A 22,625-nucleotide genomic window follows, 5' to 3' on the forward strand; every position below is an offset into this window, starting at 1 on the left:
ACAGACGGCCATTGGAACCCTGGGATCTGAACAAGGTTCTCCTTGCTCTTCAAAAGCCGCCTTTCGAGCCCTTGAAAGAGGTTCCCCTTTCTCGGCTTTCACAAAAGGTAGTTTTTCTTGTAGCGGTCACATCTCTTCGAAGAGTGTCCGAGCTGGCGGCGTTATCTTGCAAATCTCCCTTCCTGGTGTTTCACCAAGACAAGGTAGTACTGCGTCCAATTCCAGAGTTTTCTCCCAAGGTGGTTTCTTCCTTTCATCTCAATCAGGATATCACTTTGCCATCTTTGTGTCCGCATCCAGTTCACCAATTTGAAAAGGGTTTACATCTGTTGGACCTGGTGAGAGCACTCAGGATTTACATTTCTCGCACGGCGCCTCTACGCCGTTCGGATGCGCTCTTTGTCCTAGTCGCTGGTCAGCATAAGGGATCGCAAGCTTCCAAATCCACCCTGGCGCGGTGGATCAAGGAACCAATTCTTCACACATACCGTTCTGCTGGGCTTCAGATTCCATCTGGACTGAAGGCCCATTCTACCAGAGCCGTTGGTGCGTCCTGGGCGTTGAGGCATCAGGCTACGGCTCAGCAAGTGTGCCAGGCGGCTACCTGGTCGAGTCTGCACACGTTTACCAAACACTATCAAGTGCATACCTACGCTTCGGCAGACGCCAGCCTAGGTAGACGGGTCCTTCAGGCGGCGGTGGCCCACCTGTAGGAAGAGGCTGTAGGACAGCCCGTTCATGTGGTATCTTTTTACCCACCCAGGGACTGCTTTTGGACGTCCCACTGTCTGGGTCTCCCAATTAGGAGCGAAAAAGAAGAAGGGAATTTTGTTTACTTACCGTAAATTCCTTTTCTTCTAGCTCCAATTGGGAGACCCAGCACCCGCCCTATCTGTTTTTAGGGTTTCGTTTTTTCGGGTGCACATGTTGTTCACGTTGTTTCTTAAGTTCTCCGATCTAGTTATCGGATTGAATTTGGTTTTGAAACTGTTATTGGCTTTCCTCCTTCTTGCTTTGGTACTAAAACTGAGGAATCCGTACTCCTACGGGAGGGTGTATAGCCAGAAGGGGAGGGGCCTTACACTTTTAAGTGTAGTTCTTTGTGCGGCCTCCAGAGGCAGTAGCTATACACCCACTGTCTGGGTCTCCCAATTGGAGCTAGAAGAAAAGGAATTTACGGTAAGTAAACAAAATTCCCTTCTTTCAAAGCTGAAAAGAACATAACCCCGGTCTTCTTTTAGGGGAAATCCTATAGAGGCACAGGTAGGAGCTAGAAACAGAGTCTCCTCCTCCCCCTTCTATCTATAGGGAATCTCATCTTTACCCATGTTTGGATATTTATTACAGTTAAAGCTGTGCTGAAGAAGAGAGACTATGGAAGTAAATATATGAAGAATAACTTCATCACCGGAGTACGAGCGATGAATGAATTTTGCCTTAAACCCAGGTATTTATATGCTGAAACACCTACTTATAGGGGTCACTACATGACAACATCAGACTTAAATGGGATGTCGACTACTAGGACAACCCCTTCTCCATCCCTATATTTCCCCACCAGTAAAATAACACCTATACTCACCTTTGACGTAGATCCAGTGGTGTCGGCACTGGCTCTCCCAGGGATTGTGTTACATTGCTATAGGGATCACATGGCGTAATAATAAGCCAGCACTTCACTCTTCCCTCTTATAGACAAATCAGACATCCTGATGAAGTGAGCGCTACAGCTACTCTCTCACGTCCTCTGATTGTTGGTTAATTCCAAAGGAGGGGAGAATTAAGCCAGCGCTGATTTGGCCATAGGGATCGCGTAACATAACATTGTCACGCAATCCCTTGGAGAGGCAGTGCTGACACCGCTGGAATGGCACTGGAGGTGAGTGTAGGTGTTATTATTTTGCTGGGGGTAAACATAGGGATTGAAAAGGGTTTGTCCTAGTAGTGGACAACCCTTTAAAAGGCAGATAACATTCGATTTTCCCAATGTAATTTTTCCCAACCTACTACAAGCTGATGGGAGTCTTTGGATCATGCTCTGGATCCCCTCTGTGCTTGGTAGCATTGGCTCTTATTGACGTAGATGGTGTCCAAAGCACAAAGGAACACTTTCCAATGCCCTCAACAATACAGTACACATTGTGCATACACTAGGTTTTCTGGATGATGTCAATCAACATCAATCAGAGGCCGAGGGGCAATCTTATCAATAATATAGAGGGAGCCAAGCGTTGTCCGAAGATGCTCTGCGTCCGTCATCACACAAAAAAAAATTGAACTCTTTCGCTTTTAACCCCTATGTTATGCATGTCATGAGTCATCTCTGCCGTTGATGCAGGCTCACACGCCGAGCCCTCATTTTTTCCTGCAGATGGTGGCTGAATCATTCAGCCTTCATCTGCATCTAACAGCGGCCCGGTCCGCAGCTGTTAACCTGTTTAATGCCGCTGTCAATCTCCGACAGCGGTAGTTAACGCACGGCGACTTGGGGGTGCACTGTTCTCACCCCCTTAAAGGCCTGCCCACCATGTCAATGCGGGTCACCGAAGTGTTGTCATGACAGCCGGGATCATCATAGCTGATGATCCCTATGTTTGTCATCTCAGTACCCTTGTGAAAACCACCCAGGCTTGCATTCATAGGAGACCGTGATTTCTTCTATGTACAGCGATGTTGATGCACTGCTGTATATAGAACAAGTGATCAGACTGTTGCAGGTTCAAAGCCCCTAACGGAATACAATAAAAAGGAGAAAAAATGTTTAAAAAAAATATGAAACCCCCCCCCCCCCCAATGTTCAAATCAACCCTTTTATCACATTTAAAAATTATAAACACAAATTAAAAAAACACATTTGGTATTGCAGTGTTTGTAAAAGTTCGATCTATCAACATATAAAATAAATTAATCCGATTGGTAAGCAGCGTAATCGTAAAAGAAAATCAAAACGTCAGAATTGCAGTTTTTCGACCACCGCAAAGAGAAAAATATGGAACAACAGGCAATCAAATCATCGTCTGTAACCCAAAATAATGTCAATAAAAATATCAGCTCGGGGTGCAAAAAAAACAAGCCCTCATACAGTTCCAGACCCCCAAAATTTAAAGTGGATCAACCACCAGGATTGTGCTATATGAGATAAAGGCAGTGCCATACAGGCAGTAAGATACTGAATCCAGGCATACCTGTTGTAGAAGGGATCGGATGTTTGATTGCAGAAATATCTATAATCAAAGTTGCAGAAATGCGCTGTAGTTTGATTAATTGATGAGTGCAATATGTACGGGCCTTTGTGGGTTGGGTCCTCTCTGTAAAAGCCCTCCAGTGTTCTCTATAATGTGCTCCCTTTCTTTATTTCAATATCGCGCTGCCGTTGCTGTTGCTGGCGGTGCGTGCGCATTGACACAATAATTCTGTCTTCATTGAAATGGCTCAGAGTCCGCACATGTGCGAACCGTGATCTCCAGCGCCATTTTATTGAAGACACTGCGGTGAAGACTATGAGCGACAAGTGCCTCTCATAGTCTTTGCCGCATGTGGCGCCAGAGATTGCGTTCCCACATGCGCAGACTCTGGCACCATTTTAATGAAGACAGAATTATTGGCAATGTACATGCGCCACCAACATCATCAAAAGCAGCGTGGCATGCCTTTCAAATAAAGAAAAGGGGGAACTTCATAGAGGACGCTGGAGGGGAGGACTTTACAGCACGGACCCGACCCACAAAGGCCCGTCCTCGTTGCACCTGTCAATCAAAGTGCAGTGCATTTCTGCAACTTTGATCAAAATATTTGTGCAACCAAGCATTGGGTCTTTCTACAACAGGTATGCCTGGATTCAGCATCTTACCACCTATATGGCACTGCCTTTACTTCATAAAGCACAATCCTGGTGGTTGATCCTCTTTAAAACGTTATGGCTTTTGGAAAGTTGCGACACATGCAAGAGATTTTTGGTTTATTTGTTTTGTTTTTTTTTTTTGTTTTGTTTTTCTAAATTTCGGAATTTTGTCTAACACTTTTAAATAAAATAAAAATGTTTGGTATCTATGTAATTGTACTGACCTGGAGAATCATACTGGCATGTCAGTTTTATGGTAAAACGTACTCTGTAAATAGAAAACCCAAACACAATTGCAGAATTTTTGCTTTTTTTGCTATTTCGCCTCCCTTGGAATTTTTTACCCCCTTATGATCATATGATAACTGGATGGTATAATTCAAAAGTACATCTCATCCCAAAAAAAAAAAAAAATTTGTCACACTGCTATATCAACAAAAAAATAAAAAAAGTTATGGCTCTTGGAATAAGGGAAGGGAAAAATGAAAGCACAAAAACGAAAAATCACTTCCGGTCCTTAAGGACTTTTAAAGTATATGGGAGAGCAAGGGTGATTATAGAGGAGCAGAAATATGATAGAAAGTGTGATAACCTGGGGAGGTCAGATCATAGGAACCATGGGAGTCATTGCCACCATTTATGCTTTTCTTTTCTTAGTTGTAATCTTCTGGGTATACGCAATGCAGATCACTGTAAGGCTATGTGCGCACATTGCGTACAGTCACTGTAGAAATTTCTGCAGCGATCTGAAGAGCACACGTGCGCTTCAAATCGCTGCAGAAAATGTCCGTAGTGAGAAAAAAAAAGCCGATTCCATGCGCTCTGAGTGCAGCCCCTCCCATAGACTGAGCAGGGGCTGCCGACAAAGCGCACGGAAGAAGTGACATGTCACTTCTTAGAACGCGCGCTTCGGGCAGCAGCCGAAGCGCTGCGCTCTAAGACGCCACGTGCGCACGGCCCCTGCATAATCTTCATAGATTATGCAGGGGACGCAGGACGCATGCAGTTACGCTGCGCTACAAAGTGCAGCGTAACTGCATGTAATTACGCAGCGTGCGCACATAGCCTAAAAGAGGGAAAACAACATGTGAGCAGAGCCTACATCTTTTTATGTGCAAAGAGAATTAAAGTAGAAGCTTGGTATTAAAGAGAACCTGTCAGCAGGATTTAGCACAATAATCTAAAGCCATAATGGCGCTGTGATGCTGATTAAGATAGATAGAAATCTGTAGTGAAGGAATCCGATATGTGGTTAAATAATTTTCCTCTGTAGATTTCATCTGATGACGTCTTCTGTGCATTGCTGTGGAACTTGGACGTAGGGTCGTCTTCTTCTCCGCACCTTCTCCTGCCTCCTCTGTTTCTTCTACAGGTTACTGATTATTTAGTCACCTGCCTCCTTTTTGAAATTTCACGCTCCTGCCGCTATCACTGCTGCGGGTGGCGCGTGCACAAAGTGATTCTGCAGGTCTTCAGTAATATGGAGCGAGCGGCGACGCATGCTCAAATTGATCTCCACATTAAGGCGAAATTTCAATGTGCGCATGCGCTGCCCCTGGTGTCATTTTATTGAAGTCACACACTGCATGGTCTTCCATAAAATGGTGACGCATGCATAGATCAAGATTTCCACTTAATGTAGCGGTCACCAAGTTGAAATCTTGATCTCAGCCATTTTATTGGAGGCCTGCAGACCGCCCCCAGAATCACACTGCGCACTCGCTGCCCACTGCAATTATGACGGCAGCGGCACAGAATTTCATAAAGGAGACGGGTCACTGAATAGTCGGTGGACCTGTAGAAGACGGGAGTCAGACAGATAGAGGGGCTGAGGTGAAGAATAAAACCCTACCACCCCAAGTCTCGCCTCGATGCACATCAATGCATAGAAGACATCATCAGATGAAAACTTTAAAGAATGATTATTCAACAAACACAGATCGGATTCCTTCACTACAGAAATCTATTGAATCAGCATCACAGCGCCATTATCTCCATGGCTTCACTTTATAGTGCTAAATCCTGCTGACAGGTTTTCTTTAACCACCAATGTATCATCAATTTTCCTCGTCTTTCTGTGCAGTCCCAACGTCATTACAACCCCCCCCCCCAGAACGTAAACCCTTTCATGGATGCATCAACCAAGGACTTTTTACAAAGACACATTTTTTTTACAAAGGCTAATTTCTTCCTCTCTTCTCCATATCACACTCAAGTTAAGTTTCTTAGAGGAATTAAAAAAAAAATACACTCCAGTGCTTTACAGTAACAATAATCACTGTCCGCCATCAATTACAGGCGTTATTCAGAGATATGTAAATGATCCGTGACCCAGAGAAATCTATTTTATCCACATTGACTTTCTTTTTTACTTCCATTAGTGACCTGGAGTCCCTACGGAAGATTAGACGGAGAAGTCCACATGATGACACCGAATCCTTCACGGTGTTCCTACGATCGGATGTAGAAACAAAGTAAGTACATAGCATGGTAAAGTAAGAGGTATATAAATGATATAAATGCCATATCAGTGAGTTTTATTACAAATAGCTCTGCCAATTCAATTATTCCTGCAAAAATGGGATGACACAACCAAGCGGGGTTCTCTACGAATAAGTAAAATACTAGAAATCTCAATATCAGTGATCAAAGGATGACTGCTGTTTTATTCTTAAAATTAAGTCTTCCTAAAAAGTAAAAACGGTGCAGCCCAGGTCTTGATGTATTTGCAGAAAAATGTATAGGATTTTCACAGAACATGCAGTGATCCATCCTCTGACCAGACCACCAGTCAGGGGAAGGAAACGGGTAGAGATGCGGTTCCGGGCTCCGTTACATGTACAGGTAAAACACTGTGTCTCTATTGAAGAAACCTTGGTGGTCCAGCAAGTGGCACAGCCCTTTATTCTGATTAGTGGTTGTCAAGGAAAACCCTTTTAAAGGGAATTTGTCTGCAGGTTTTTGCAATGTCATGTAAGAACAAACACTCTAATGTAGGAGCAGTCGCTGATTAGATGGATGTCTAGCTTACTAGGCTGTGATTAGCTGTTTCAAAATTGTTTTATCACCTGGAGATTATCACTTGAAGAAGAGGAGTCCAGTCACAGACCCCAGCACTGATAAGCAGCTCTCTGTCACTATACAATGTACACCGAAAGCTGTGGTGTCGGTGCGTAATACACAGCTCAGCATCTAAGCTCTGCTAGGTTTGCAGCAGAAACTGTGACTCCATTATAACTGCTGCACCTAGGAAACTAAGTGATACATCACTGGAATTAAAGTCTTTGTTCCTACATCATGCTGCTGTCAGATTACATAGCAAAAATCTGCTGACAGATTGCCTTTAAAGTAAACCTGTCATGAGATTGATGTTGTCCAGGCAGAATGATTTAGTCTGTCTACATTATTGCATCTGTGTATGTTCTACTTTGTATCACTGTATCAATTCAGAGAAAACATGTTTAGAAAGGCGGCTGGGGACTATGCATCTCAGATTTAAAAAAAAAAAAGAAAAGTTCAAGACTATGTCTGCATTGGCATCTCCCATCTCACCAAGACTGAAATATCTCACTAAACATAAAATCCACAAAGGCAAACTAGTCATCTGAGAAAAATTGTTCCCGGATGGCATTTTAAAGTACATTTTTGCTGAAACACTGCATTTTAGAGTAAAAAAAATGGCTACAATAACATAACCAGTGCCTCATTCATACTGCCCTTTTTTTGGGCTCATGGCCGGTTAATATCTGCTCCAGACTTTCAGTGTACATGTCCATAGACAGAAGCTGCTAATTACAGTGGGGGGTGGAGTCAAACTAGAGCTCATGTGCTGCTGAGACCCACTAATGATAAAGATATAAGGCTTATACTAACATTGCAGGTAAACAAAAAAATAAAGACTCAGTTAAGACACACAGGGCAAAATTTTCTGTTTTAAGGCTATGTGCGCACGTTGCGTTTTTTCCCGCATTAACGCTGCGTTTTGAACTGCAGCGTTTCAGTGCCAAATTGCATGCGTTCTGCTTCCCCAGCAAAGTCTGAGAAGGCCGAAAATTAAATGCGCACGCTGCGTTTTTAAACGCAGCGTTTTGGATGCCAAAAATCGCTGCGGAAAAAAAAGCAGCATGTCACTTCTTTTGTGCGTTGTAGATGCGTTCTCCACCCATTGAAATCAATGATGTGGGTCAAAACGCAACCAAAATGCACTTGGACTGCAGTTTTGTTGCGTTCCACATGCTTTTTTAACAAACAAAATGCAGGTCATCTCTCTCTATGGATGTCTGTCACTCTCTGTCGGTCAGTCTTTCTCTGTCAGTTGGTCGCTCTGTCTGTGTGTCTCTGTCTGTCTGTCGGTCAGTCTTTCTCCCTCTCTCATACTCACCGATCACTGGCTCGGCGCTGCTCGGCTGTCACAAAGCTCTGGCAGCTTTTCCTCTTTTTAAAATGCCAGCTGCTCATTATTCCATCTCGTATTCCCTGCTTTCCCATGCCCCCACGATGAGTGACAGCTGTCTCACTGCAACCAATCACAGCCGCCGGTGGGCGGGTCTATGTTGTGCAGTAAAATAATTTAAAACAAAAACGACGTGCGGTTCCCCCCCAATTTTGATACCAGCCAGGGTAAAGCCACACGACTGAAAGCTGGTATTCTCAGGATGTGGCGCTCCACGTTATGGGGAGCCCCCCAGCCTAACAATATCAGCCAGCAGCCGCCCGGAATTGCCGCCTCCATTAGATGCGACAGTCCCGGGACTCTACCCAGCTCATCCTGAATTGCCCTGGTGCGATGGCAATCGGGGTAATAAGGAGTTAATGGCAGCCCATAGTCCTAGGTTAATCATGGCAGGCGTCTCCCCGAGATACCTTCCATGATTAACCTGTAAGTTAAAGAAAATAAACATACACCCGAAAAAATGTATTTATTTGGCATAAAAGACAAAAAAAAACACCCTCTTTCACCTCTTTATTAATCCCCCAAATACCCCTCCAGGTCTGACGTAATCCACACGAGGTCCCACCACGACACTCTCAGCTCTGCTACGAGAAGCTGACAGGAGCGGCCACAGACCACTCTGTCAGCTCCACGCAGCAGCGATGATGTCACTCAGGTTACCCACGGCCACCACTGGATCCTCCAACTGTGACAGCAAGTCGCCCGAGTGACTGAAGTGAGCCGCGCGATGAGCGATGAAGTCATAGGTGAGTTGCGGTCTTAGGTGGAGGACTCCAGCTGGCCGCGGGTAACGTGAGTGACGGCAGCGCTGATCTCCCTGCTCACTTCAGTCACTCAGGGGATTAGCGGTCACCGATGAGTCCTTCACGGGTGACCGCTAATCAGGACACGACACACAGACAGAGCCAGGGGATGACAATGAAGTCGGGTGAAGTTCATCCGAGTTCATTCTCATCGCGCAACTCTGTCTGTGTCGGCTGTCAGCGGGCATGTAGCAAAGCTCAATTGCCGAGGGAACGCACAGTCAAAAATGCATGCAAAACACATGTAAAATGCATCCAAAATGCATGCGTTTTGGATGAATTTTTTTTTTTTTTTTTTACAAACGCAGTGTTTACATTTGTCCAGTCTGCCAGAGGGTGCGTTCTTTTCCGCACTGCACAGAACGCAACGTGCGCACATGCCCTAACTCTTGGAGAATGTCTCTAGATTACATTGCAGAAACCTGCTGACAGAGTCCCTTTGAGGTCTTGAAAGTTTTTTGTATTAGATGACATAGCTTTCTTTGTATATCCAAGGGTTATACAATCAGGACAAATTTCAATTTCTTCCTGCCTAGGTCTGTATCTCACATCGTACATTCAGTGCTGACAGTGTCACCTTCATTTATTACAGAGCTATGGAAGTTTGGGGGAGCCCTGAAGCCATATTCAGGGAGCGGAAGATAAGAAAAGAAGAGGAGATTGCCTACAAAGAAAGTGAGTTGAAACCTAGATTAACAATATAGTCAACTGGTGATTTGTGCATGGCCTTCTTTTGTGCGTTTCCATTGTGAAATGTTCCCTTTAGAGGAGGTACACTTTAACACGCAAAGGAGATTTTCAGATTAAAGGTAACAAGTTACCAGGTTTGTCCCTTATGAATTGCAGCCACCACCAGTGAGTCCATATATACAGCATATACAGGCCGCTGTGTATAACGTAAAAAAACACCTTTTATAATACTCATCTAGGGAGCGGTTAGGTCTCATGGCTGCTCTCCGGTCCAACGCCTTCTCCATCTTGTGCAATCGCCGTCCTCCTTCCCAGCCCCGTGTGCATGACGCATCCTCCATCGGTCACACAGTGGCCTCCATTGTGCTCCTGCACACCTTGATTTGCCCTGCTGACGGCAGAGCAAAGTACTGTAATGTGCAGGCGTGAGGAAAGGGCCAAGATTGCCCACTCATGCGCACTACAATACTTTGACCTGCGCTCAGCCGAGCAGATTAAAGTGCGCATGCGCAGAAGAACAATGGAGGCCTCTCTGTAAATGACACAAGACACATCTTGCAGATTGGGCAAAGCAGAAAAACGGAGATTGCACAAGATGGAAGAGGTGCCTGACTGAAACCAGTGACATCCATCGGACTGGACTGCCTCCTAGGTGAGTGTAATAACATTTTTTTTTTATGTTATGCAGAGCGGCCTGGGCTCTTATATACAGTATTCTGGAATACTGTATATAAGTGCTCACTGGTGGTGGCCACAGCTTATACGGGAAAAACTTGGTGACAGGTTCCCTTTAAGAAACAAAAATCACCATATCTGAAAGGGAACCTGTCATTTCCCTTATGCACTCAAAAGCCACAAGGAGTTCTGGGTGCATATTGCTAATCCCTGCCTAACCGTCCCTGTATCTAATAATATAGACAGACATCTTTAGAAAAAGTATTTCTAAAGATTCTTTATAATATGCTAATGAGGTCAGCGACTAGTCGCAAGGCCGCTACTTCCCTTAGCTAGTCGGCCCCCTTAGCATGTAATCAAGCAAGCATGCCCCTGTGGGTGTGCTAACATGGTAATGAAATAAGAACGCCCCCAGACTTTCGGTCATGTGCACTACACCAGTTTGAAGCCAGGACGCATACACCAAGCTTCATAGTACGCATGACCGGTAGTCCGGGACTTCTGATCATGTGCAGTGAGTCGAAATCCAGCTTCTGGCGCGGTGGCAGCAGAGAGCCGTGAGATCGACCATGCCTCTGATACTGCGCATTCATTACAGGGGCGTGCTAACATGCTAAGGGGGCCAACTAGCCAAGGGAAGTAACGCCCTTGTGACTAGTCCCTGCATTCATTATCATAAAGGATCTTTAGAAATACTTAAAGATCTCTTTATCTATGCTAGTGTATACAGGGACAGTTAGGCAGGGATTAGCAATATACACCAGAACTGCTCGTGGTCGTGCATATTACACCTGACAGGTTCACTTTAAAACTTGACTTAGCTGGATTTACAGTATTTTTTTCCAGCATATTCCAGAAAACTGCTATAATTGGATTGATGAAGCGCCACAAAAAGCTACTAATAGTGTACAATGGGCACTTATCTCACCTATTAAGTGTCTCTTTTGACTTTAGGCTTCATGACTTTTGATTTATAACAGAGCAATAAAAATACTATATACCAGATCCATTAACAAAAGGCGATCAGCAATTGCTTGTTGATCAGTTTAAAGGGAACCTGTCAGCAGAAATTTAGCTTGAAACCTAAAAGTTTCCCCCTCTGCAGCTCCTGGGCTGCATTCTAGCAAGGTTTCTATACTTTTTGTGGCCCCTTTTAAACCAAATTAAATACTTTATAAACTTGTACCTTTTGGTTTGCAAATCTTGTAAATTATCCATGGGGGCGGGCTCTCTGGTGTCTCTGACGCCATCCCCCCCACGCTCCATTTCGTACATCAGGAGGCCGCCCACTGCGCCCGAGGTGCCGCCCGCGCCAGGACTGCTGGTGACGTGTGTCACAGGCACGAGTTATGGGCGGCGCTGTGATTGCATCACAAGTGCCCGCCCATAATCTCGTGGTGGCGCTGTCCCCACTGCCTCCAGCGTTCTGCACAAGCGCACGCTGGCCAGATGACCTGACGTCACCTCCTTCCCATCTTACCCTGCAGCAAGGCAAGATGGGAAAGAGGTGACGTCGGGTCATCTGGCCAACGATCGCTTGCGCAGAACGCTGGAGGAAGAGGGGAAAGTGCGGTCACGAGGTTATGGGCGGCACTTGCTGAGGACACTCACAGCGCCGCCCATAACCTCGTGCCTGCACAAAACGTCACCAGCGGTCACACGTGCACACACTGCACAGTCCCACAGCGCATGCGCGGGACCTCGGGCGCCCAGGGGCGGCGTCCTGAGGTATGAAATTCAGCGTTGGGGGCGGCGTAAATCGGCAGGAGGACAGTAACGGACACCCGGCAGCCCGCCCCCATGTATAATTTACAAAATTTGCATAGCAAAAGGTACAAGTTTATAAAGTGATTTAATTTGGTTTAAAAGGGGCCACAAAAAGTATAGAAACCTGCTAGAATGCAGCCCACGAGCTGCACAGAGGGGAACTTTTAGATTTCAAGCTAAATTTCTGATGACAGGTTCCCTTTAACAATAGTGTTTGTTGGGGTGATGGAAAACCCACTGCGAGCCCCTAAAATCTAATTGTGAGCAGGATATATTTTAGCTTCCAGATATGTGAATATATTTTACTGAATTCATGTTTGTTTGGTGTTTTTTTTTTTTTTTTTGTTATTTTAGATTTATTTAGAAATCAGAAATTATTAAAAGAATACAAGGAATTTCTAGGAAATACGAAGGTATGGATATTTTATTTCTTTAGTTAATACTTTAATCTGTAAAAGACAAAAAACTGATTGATCATCTCCGCATAGATGCTAGCGGGCAGCTTTCTTTAAAGGGAATCTGTCACCAGGTTTTTCCTCCCCCATCTGAGAGCAGGATAATGTAGAGACAGAGAAACAGATTCCAGTAATGTGTCAGCGGTTTGCTGTCATTTTGATAAAATCACTGTTTTCTCTGCTGCAGATCAAGCAGTTATACGGAGCGCGTGAATATGCTGGACTACCTGCAGCAAGTCGAGTAGTCCTCTAATGATGATCTCCTGGGAACCGGTCAAGTGCAATATGTACCCGGCACCACAAGCAGTTCTGGATGTATATTGCTATTCCCTGCCTATCCGTCCCTGTATACACTAGCATAGATAAAGAGATCTTTAGAAAAAGTATTTCTAAAGATCTTTTTCTGTATGCTAATGAGCACAGGGACTAGTCCCTTGGGCATTAGTTCCCCTGGCCAGTCGCCCCCATTAGCATGTTATTACGCCCCTGTGGGTGTGATATCATGCTAATGAATACGCAGCGTCACAGTATGATCTCACTCACCTCTCCGCTGCCATCGCGTCCGACGGGAGATTTCGGCTCAATGCGCATGACCCCGGAGTTTGGGTCATGCACTCTATGAAGCCGGGTGTACGCGTCCTGGCTTCAAACTGTAGTAGTGCACATGACCTAAACTCCGGGGTCATGCACACCGAGCCAAAATCCAGTGTTGGACGCAATGGCGGCATCAACATGTTTTGTTCCCCTTTAGGCCTGAGCCACACGGCGAGAAAAACAGTGCGAGTGGAGTGCTATAAAACATCGCATTCCCCTCGGACCAATTCTAGCCTGTGTGTCAGCGCACATGAGCGATTATTTTCTCAGCCCTAATCGGACAGAGAAAACAATCGCAGCAAGCTGCAACTGTAATGTGAGACTCTTTCTCTCACACCCATTCAAGTGAATGGGGCGAGAGAAAAATCGCACTGCACTCGCAGTACACCGGTGTACCGCGAGTGCAGTGCGAGAATGGCAATAGCCGGCTACGCAGGAGAGAGGGAGATAAATCCCTCCCTCCCCTCCTGAGTGCCGGCCCGCCCCCCGCAGCTGAGGTCTGCTCACACGAACGGACCTCAGTTGCAAGGACACACGCATGACACTCGGCTCTGCTGTGCTGCCAGCACGAGCCGAGTGTCATGCAAGTGGATCGCACTAGTCCCCGTGTGGCACCAGCCTTAGATTAAGGTCTGGGCTACACTGCGACTTTTTGTATCCATCTATGCAGTCCATACAGTTCCATATTCCATGTATTGCTTTGAGCTATAGCTAAATAATTAAATGCAATCATTAGTGCTACATAAAGTCTTTGTAGTCCAGGCCTAAATCAAACCCCATACTCTTAGAAACTACAGCCCGGATTAGCCATCCTATTCCAGGAGACGGTGACCTGACTGTGAGGCTACAGGAAAATGAAGAAACCATGCTATGCTAACTTCTTGTGAGGCATAAAAATCATCCTTGTAAGAACAATCGGGATTTCTGTAAATCTTATCTGTATTCGGTTACAATCCCCAGGAAAAAAAACACAAACCTGCAGACTTTTTGCTCTCAGCTCTGCAAACCTAACAGTGAGTTTTACATCCAAACACACAATAACTGTGATTTATGGATTCATTACTATGCAATATCTCAGGTCATTACCCTAAACTTCTATTACTAAGGAAATAGCAATACATTAGACATTTCATTTGTGGCTCTAATAGCCTCCATTACCGATGATACCAACTTTTAAGAGGATTCTGGAGCACGTCAGGAAAAGACAGTGTAAAACTTGTACCAAAGAGCAGGGCTGTATTTGGGGTTTTTGCTGCCCTAGGCACTGTCAGTGGTGGCGCCTCCTTCTGATCAGTCAGATTACGGGTATGTGCACACAGCTTTTTTTTTTTTTTTCTTTCCAGACAGATCCGCCCTATAACCCGTCCAAAAAACCAAATATTAAAGAAATGAACTCATACACTGCAATGTAAAATGACTTGCTGTCCATATGTTCAGTCTTTGGAGTTTTTTTTAAGCGCGTCAGGTTTCCTCAGACATGAAGCGTCTGACAGTGACCGGTCCATTATATGGCGGCTGCTGCTTGGATGCCGCTTACTAGTTGTGACCGGCCATTATATGGCGGCTGCTGCTTGGATGCCGCTTACTAGTTGTGACCGGCCATTATATGGCGGCTGCTGCTTGGATGCCGCTTACTAGTTGTGACCGGTCCATTATATGGCGCCTACTGCTTGGATGCCGCTTACTAGTTGTGACCGGTCCATTATATGGCGCCTGCTGCTTGGATGCCGCTTACTAGTTGTGACCGGTCATTATATGGCGCCTGCTGCTTGGATGCCGCTTACTAGTTGTGACCGGTCATTATATGGCGCCTGCTGCTTGGATGCCGCTTACTAGTTGTGACCGGCCATTATATAGCGGCTTCTGCTTGGATGCCGCTTACTAGTTCATTTAAAAAAATAAGTAAAATCCAGTAGCTAAAAGATGTTGGAAAAAACAACCAAGAAGCCACAGCAAAAAAAATAAATATTTACTTCAGGATAAAATGATGACTGTCCTAAAGTGTTTTCTGTCTGAATAATTCCGGGGGTTCACAGACCACTACAAGACGTGTGCACATTCCCTGATAGAGCCCAGAGCCTTCAGATAGTAGTTAAGACCTCCATACACATTAACCTAAAGTTGTCTAAACCCGCCAATATCGACAGGTTCTGCTGATAGCCCAATGTGAACAGGGGCTCTCAATTCTGATTGTCGGGGGAATAAGGATCCAGAATGTCCAATTACGGAGTGTAGATCCTATTATCCTCTAAATGATAAGCTGCTGTCGGACATGTCCAGCAGCGGCTCTAATAAAGAACACAGAAACAATTGGCAGAATGAGTGCTCCTGTATATGGGAGAGCCGAGCAAGATAGCTGCCGGCCTAAAAATCAGACTATAGTGTATGGGGGCTTTAGTCTATTACTTTTTCGGCTGACAGACATGCAGATAGCTGTATTTTTAGTCCAGCACGCTGACCCTATGTTTTAGGATCAAGACTGATAAGGTAAAGATTACAACAGCCACATGACTATCACCAGAACCACCATCAGTACAGTAATACATAACTAAAACCACACTACATACAAGAATACATAACAAAAACCACAGTTAGTACAGTAATACATCAACAGAACTACTGTCAATACAGTAATATCACCAAAACCACCCTAAATACAATAATACATCACCAAACCCACCCTGAAGACAATACATCGCCAAAACCACCATCAGTACATGAATACATTGCCAACTTCACACAGCAATCAAGTGCAGTGTCAGGTTAGACCCATATACATCTATGTATTGCATTAACGTACAACTCTCAGTATGTCCTTAACAATGGTAAGGAGATGCTGGTAGTTGTTATCAGCCATCATTAGACTGTGGACCATATAAGAACCACAATACTGATTAGTCCCAGGCAGTAGACTTAACTTTTGGACGAGATCTGATAGGTTTAGGTCCATTAATTCTGAGGAGATTAGTAGGGCAGAGGTGGGCTCAGTAGGGAGAAGGGGCATCATGGGGTGGGACTTGAGACCCCCACCAATTGCTCAAAAGACCTCTTAAGTGCACAGCTCAGGAGACAGGACTATGAAATTTTACTCTCGGAATCCATTCTGTCTGCATGTTCTGGTTCTGGGAAACACTCGGGGCCACGGTAGTCGGACCCCCAGCGATTGGAAAGTTATTCCCCATCCCAAGGATAGGGGGTAAGTTCCCAATGTGAGAAAACCCCTTTAAAAGCAGCATTCACACTGCAGCCAAAGATGGGAACCTGATTTATCTACACAGTGTCCATCACCCGATGCACGAGCAAAAAACTTTCATTCGTCAGGTGAGATGATTTTTAAGCTGACTGAAAGGGAATCTGTCACCCCAAAATGACACCTAGACTGTAGAAATATTTATATGGGGGACATGATCTGTGGAGAAATAATCCCACCCATATAGAGTTCAGCTTAAAAGGAACTGGTCACAACCTTTAATATTAAACTGCTCCATTGTCTTGTTAGTCAGAAAATGTGCATCACTTAACGTTGCGTCACTAACAAGACATTGGGGGCAGTTTAAAATTGAAAAAGGGTGTAACAGGTTCCCTTTTAATATTCACTGAAAAAGCCACATTTGATATGAAAATGAGGACATTTCTGCGCGGCCTAAGCCTGGGTGCACCGATACCACCGAATATAGGAAAATACTAGCCTGGCCTGTGTCTTGATTAATAATGATCCATTGGTGAGAGTGAGCACCGTAACACCAGATCTCCTGACTGCACCGCACCCAACACTGCGGCACACTCCAAGCGTCAGTGCGGGTGTGCACACAACACAGAAGGAGCACAGCGGCACACTCCAAGCGTCAGTGCGGGTGTGCACACAACACAGGAGGAGCACAGCGGCACACTCCAAGCGTCAGTGCATGTGTGCATCCAACACAGGAGGAGCACAGTGAGGAGGGGGACACTGTGCTGTGATGTGCTGTCTGCTCACTTCAACAACCTTCCTCATTGAATCAGCAGTCAAATACAGGCAGCAACCAGGTGTCAGAACGTGCCTGCATCACATTGCATGCGCACACACGCGGACACTGCAGTCACATTGCACGCGGACACTGCAGTCACATTGCACGCGGACACTGCAGTCACATTGCACGCGGACACTGCAGTCACATTGCACGCGGACACTGCAGTCACATTGCACGCGGACACTGCAGTCACATTGCACGCGGACACTGCAGTCACATTGCACGCGGACACTGCAGTCACATTGCACGCGGACACTGCAGTCACATTGCACGCGGACACTGCAGTCACATTGCACGCGGACACTGCAGTCACATTGCACGCGGACACTGCAGTCACATTGCACGCGGACACTGCAGTCACATTGCACGCGGACACTGCAGTCACATTGCACGCGGACACTGCAGTCACATTGCACGCGGACACTGCAGTCACATTGCACGCGGACACTGCAGTCACATTGCACGCGGACACTGCAGTCACATTGCACGCGGACACTGCAGTCACATTGCACGCGGACACTGCAGTCACATTGCACGCGGACACTGCAGTCACATTGCACGCGGACACTGCAGTCACATTGCACGCGGACACTGCAGTCACATTGCACGCGGACACTGCAGTCACATTGCACGCGGACACTGCAGTCACATTGCACGCGGACACTGCAGTCACATTGCACGCGGACACTGCAGTCACATTGCACGCGGACACTGCAGTCACATTGCACGCGGACACTGCAGTCACATTGCACGCGGACACTGCAGTCACATTGCACGCGGACACTGCAGTCACATTGCACGCGCACCCACGCTGACACTGCAGTCACATTGCACGCGCACCCACGCTGACACTGCAGTCACACTGCACGCGCACCCACGCTGACACTGCAGTCACACTGCACGCGCACCCACGCTGACACTGCAGTCACACTGCACGCGCACCCACGCTGACACTGCAGTCACACTGCACGCGCACCCACGCTGACACTGCAGTCACACTGCAGGCGCACCCACGCTGACACTGCAGTCACACTGCAGGCGCACCCACGCTGACACTGCAGTCACACTGCAGGCGCACCCACGCTGACACTGCAGTCACACTGCAGGCGCACCCACGCTGACACTGCAGTCACACTGCAGGCGCACCCACGCTGACACTGCAGTCACACTGCAGGCGCACCCACGCTGACACTGCAGTCACACTGCAGGCGCACCCACGCTGACACTGCAGTCACACTGCAGGCGCACCCACGCTGACACTGCAGTCACACTGCAGGCGCACCCACGCTGACACTGCAGTCACACTGCAGGCGCACCCACGCTGACACTGCAGTCACACTGCAGGCGCACCCACGCTGACACTGCAGTCACACTGCAGGCGCACCCACGCTGACACTGCAGTCACACTGCAGGCGCACCCACGCTGACACTGCAGTCACACTGCAGGCGCACCCACGCTGACACTGCAGTCACACTGCAGGCGCACCCACGCTGACACTTGGAGTGCTACTCTGCTCCTCCAGTGTCAGGACACGTGCAGAAATGCTAAGTGATTTTAGACAGCACTGACTCACCTAAGGGCGAGGGACTGTCTTTAATATGCAAATAGGACGGTGCACATCTGCACCAAGACATCGGCCGCACCAGGGTGCACAGAACAGTCTGCACATATATAATAAAATATTAAGTTAAAACTGTACATGCCAGAGTGACGTCCCCTATATAAATGTGTCTGCAGATTAATTGGCATTTTGGGAGTAAAAGTAAAATGTCATCGCTCTTAGCAACACATTGTCCTGCGTCTCCCAAGACTCCCCTCTTATTTGGTCTGCTGCAGCACATACTGCAATGGTGCCCGTATAGGGAATCTGTCACCAGGTTTTGCTCCCCCATCTGAGAGCAGCATAATGTAGAGACAGAGCCCCTGATTCCAGCGATGTGTCACTTACTGAGCTGTTTGCTGTCATTTTCTCTGCTGCAGATCTCGCAGTTATACAGAGCTCATGAATATGCTGGACTACCTGCAGCACACCAAGTAGTCCTGTAATGATAACTACTGCTGATCAAACAGTGATGTTATCAAAACTACACTAAGCAGCCCAGTAAGTGACAACACTGGAATCAGGATCTCTGCCCCTACATTATGCTGCTCTCAAATTAGGTGGCAAAAACCTGGTGACAGACTCATAATTCTCACTAAAGAGTAACCACCCTAAGTAAGCCCAAGGCTGTGCCCAAGAATAAATAATTGACCATCACTGAGCTCACAGCACAAAGAATGACCCCACACCGTGTCACTTATAGTATACGGCCTCCACATTCTCTCCTATTACATTTCCACTACACTGCCCCCTCACATGAAATCCCCACTGTCCTCCCCACTGAATTATACCCTCCAGACCTTCCTCACTTATGAACTATGACCTCCACTGTCCCCACCTCTCCATGCAGCCCCCACTTCACTGTCCCCCTCATGATGTCCCCACTCTATAATGAGCCTTATGCTTCGCATTATGTATACCCAGCCCTTCCAGGCTCCTAACTGAGCGCTCCCCATGCTGCCCCTTCTCCATATCAAGCTTCCTCCATACCAAGCCCACCATGGTTCCCCTTCCATACAGAGTACCCCCCATGCTTTCCCATTCTCCATACCATGCCTCCCCCCGTGCTACCCCATTCTCCATACCATGCCCCCCCCGTGCTACCCCATTCTCCATACCATGCCTCTCATTCTCCATACTGTAACTCCCATTCGCTATACTGTCCACCACCCTCCCTCATTTTCCCTCCCCCCCCCCCCAATTTTTCCATTCTGCTCCATCCCCCATGCTGCGCCCCCACATTATGCTCCATCCCCATGTTGCGCCCCCACATCCTCCATGTTGCGCCCCCACATCATGCTTCATCCCCCCCATCCTCCATGCTGCGCCCCCACATCATGCTTCATCCCCCCCATCCTCCATGCTGCGCCCCCACATCATGCTGCATCCCCCCCATCCTCCATGTTGCGCCCCCACATCATGTTCCATCCCCCCATCCTCCATGTTGCGCCCCCATATCATGTTCCATCCCCCCATCCTCCATGTTGCGCCCCCACATCCTGCGGCATCCCCCTCCAGCCTCCATGTTGCGCCCCCACATCATGCTGCATCCCCCCATCCTCCATGTTGCACCCCCACATCATGCTGCATCCCCCCCATCCTCCATGTTGCGCCCCCATATCATGTTCCATCCCCCCATCCTCCATGTTGCGCCCCCATATAATGTTCCATCCCCCCATCCTCCATGTTGCGCCCCCATATCATGTTCCATCCCCCATCCTCCATGTTGCGCCCCCACATCCTCCATGTTGCGCCCCCACATCATGCGGCATCCCCCCCGCAGCCTCCATGTTGCACCCCCACATCATGCTGCATCCCCCCCCATCCTCCATGTTGCGCACCCCCATCATGTTCCATCCCCCCATCCTCCATGTTGCGCCCCCACATCATGTTCCATCCCCCCCATCCTCCATGTTGTGCCCCCATATCATGTTCCATCCCCCTATCCTCCATGTTGCGCCCCCATATCATGTTCCATCCCCCCATCCTCCATGTTGCGCCCCCATATCATGTTCCATCCCCCCATCCTCCATGTTGCGCCCCCATATAATGTTCCATCCCCCCATCCTCCGTGTTGCGCCCCCATATCATGTTCCATCCCCCCATCCTCCATGTTGCGCCCCCCATATCATGTTCCATCCCCCCATCCTCCATGTTGCGCCCCCATATCATGTTCCATCCCCCCATCCTCCATGTTGCGCCCCCATATCATGTTCCATCCCCCCATCCTCCATGTTGCGCCCCCATATCATGTTCCATCCCCCCATCCTCCATGTTGCGCCCCCACATCCTCCGGCATCCCCCCCCCCCCCCCCCCCCCCCGGGTTGCTTGTTCGGCGCTGTCTTCGGCTGTAAAGTGCTTACCTGCTCCAGGTGGCATCTCCGGCGGCTGCACCTCCCGTTCTCCGCGGTGGTGGTGGCGGTGGCAGGATCATCATCTCACATCTTCCTCGGCGGCGGCTCCATGTCCCGTCCTCCTCTGCGCGGCGCTGCCTCACGCTCCTGTGACCTCTGCACAGTGAGCGCACGGCAGCACGTTGGGGCGGGGAGCTGATTACAGCTCCTCTGACCCCGGAAGTAAGTGCCGGCACGCTCACAGTTTCATTTATATTCGCGTGTTATAGACGCGACTATAAATGACTGCGGCGCCCCCTCCCTCCTCCAAAAAGGCGCCGGATTTAATAAAGAGTTTGGAGGAGGGAGGAAGATTTTTAAAAAAAAAAAATTTTTTTTTTTTTTTTTTTTTTTTTTTTAATTTTGGTTTGGGCGCCGCCCCCCTGGAAGGCGCCGCCCCAGGCACGTGCCCTCAAGTGCCTAATGGCAAATACGGCCCTGCCAAAGAGTAGTATAGAGCAGAGGGCGGAAGAACCTTACCTGGATTACTTTGACGCCTTACTTTTATTTGTATACTGTGGAATTGTCATTTAATTTTTGATGGCTAACAGGAACATCTGAGAGCCGCATGATATGGGTAAAGAGATCCTGAATCCAACAATGTAGATTACTTAGATTACTGGTTTCAGCCATTCTGACAGTCAGAATTTTTGGACTTGTCCATGTAGCAGAGCAGAGAGCGCTGTCACTGCCCAAACCAGGCTCTCCATAGGGATTTGTACATTGACAATGAGATGTCCATCACAGGAGGGGCTGTGCCAGACTGCAGTGCACCTGACATTGTACTCCAAGCAATGAGAAGTCCTGCTGCTTAAACAAACAGCAAATAATCAACAGATCAGATCATGACAAGACAAGCATCCCTGAATTCTCTGTATTAACCGTTGCAGCATGCTGGCTTCAGCATACCTTCCAAAAACCTGCTGACAGATTCTCTTTCACCCCTTCATGACCGATGACGTACTGGTATGTCATCTGTCCAGGGAAGATAGTTGATGGGTGCTGGTGATATTATTCAGTTCTTTCAAGCTCTGGTTACAAGCAGAAGGCTTGTACTCATCTGAAGTATTGTTGCTGAAGCTTGCTGAACTTCTACTTGTGTCATCTGTGGTTAAGTAGTTTATGCATTTTCCCTCTGTGTGCCCTCCTTGCGTCTTCTCTAGTGTTTAGTGAGTTAACAAAGAGCTCATCCCACCCGTTCCTTATTTAGGGCCCAGCATTAGGGATACCTAAGGTCAGGTATCTGACTCGGCACACAGGTATAAAACCTACCTAGGATGGTGAGGGACCATCAGTAGGTTTAGTCAGGGGTCACTATCTCCCCCTTCCCTAGACACAGGGT

General features: G+C 47.4%; 1 protein-coding gene across 2 annotated transcripts in view; it reads left to right on the forward strand.

Moving 5' to 3' along the window:
* SLC30A9 (solute carrier family 30 member 9) overlaps positions 1 to 22,625 on the forward strand; it is a 178,955-nt gene that overhangs the window by 67,958 nt on the left and 88,372 nt on the right. For both annotated transcript variants that reach the window (XM_075347000.1, XM_075347001.1), the window contains 4 exons: positions 1,348 to 1,447; positions 6,223 to 6,315; positions 9,690 to 9,772; positions 12,584 to 12,642. In XM_075347000.1, the coding sequence (XP_075203115.1) occupies positions 1,348 to 1,447; positions 6,223 to 6,315; positions 9,690 to 9,772; positions 12,584 to 12,642 (335 nt within the window). The remainder of the gene's footprint in view (positions 1 to 1,347; positions 1,448 to 6,222; positions 6,316 to 9,689; positions 9,773 to 12,583; positions 12,643 to 22,625) is intronic.

This window comes from Anomaloglossus baeobatrachus, chromosome 1 (genome assembly GCF_048569485.1).
Source record: "Anomaloglossus baeobatrachus isolate aAnoBae1 chromosome 1, aAnoBae1.hap1, whole genome shotgun sequence".
NCBI classification, from domain to species: Eukaryota; Metazoa; Chordata; class Amphibia; order Anura; family Aromobatidae; genus Anomaloglossus; species Anomaloglossus baeobatrachus.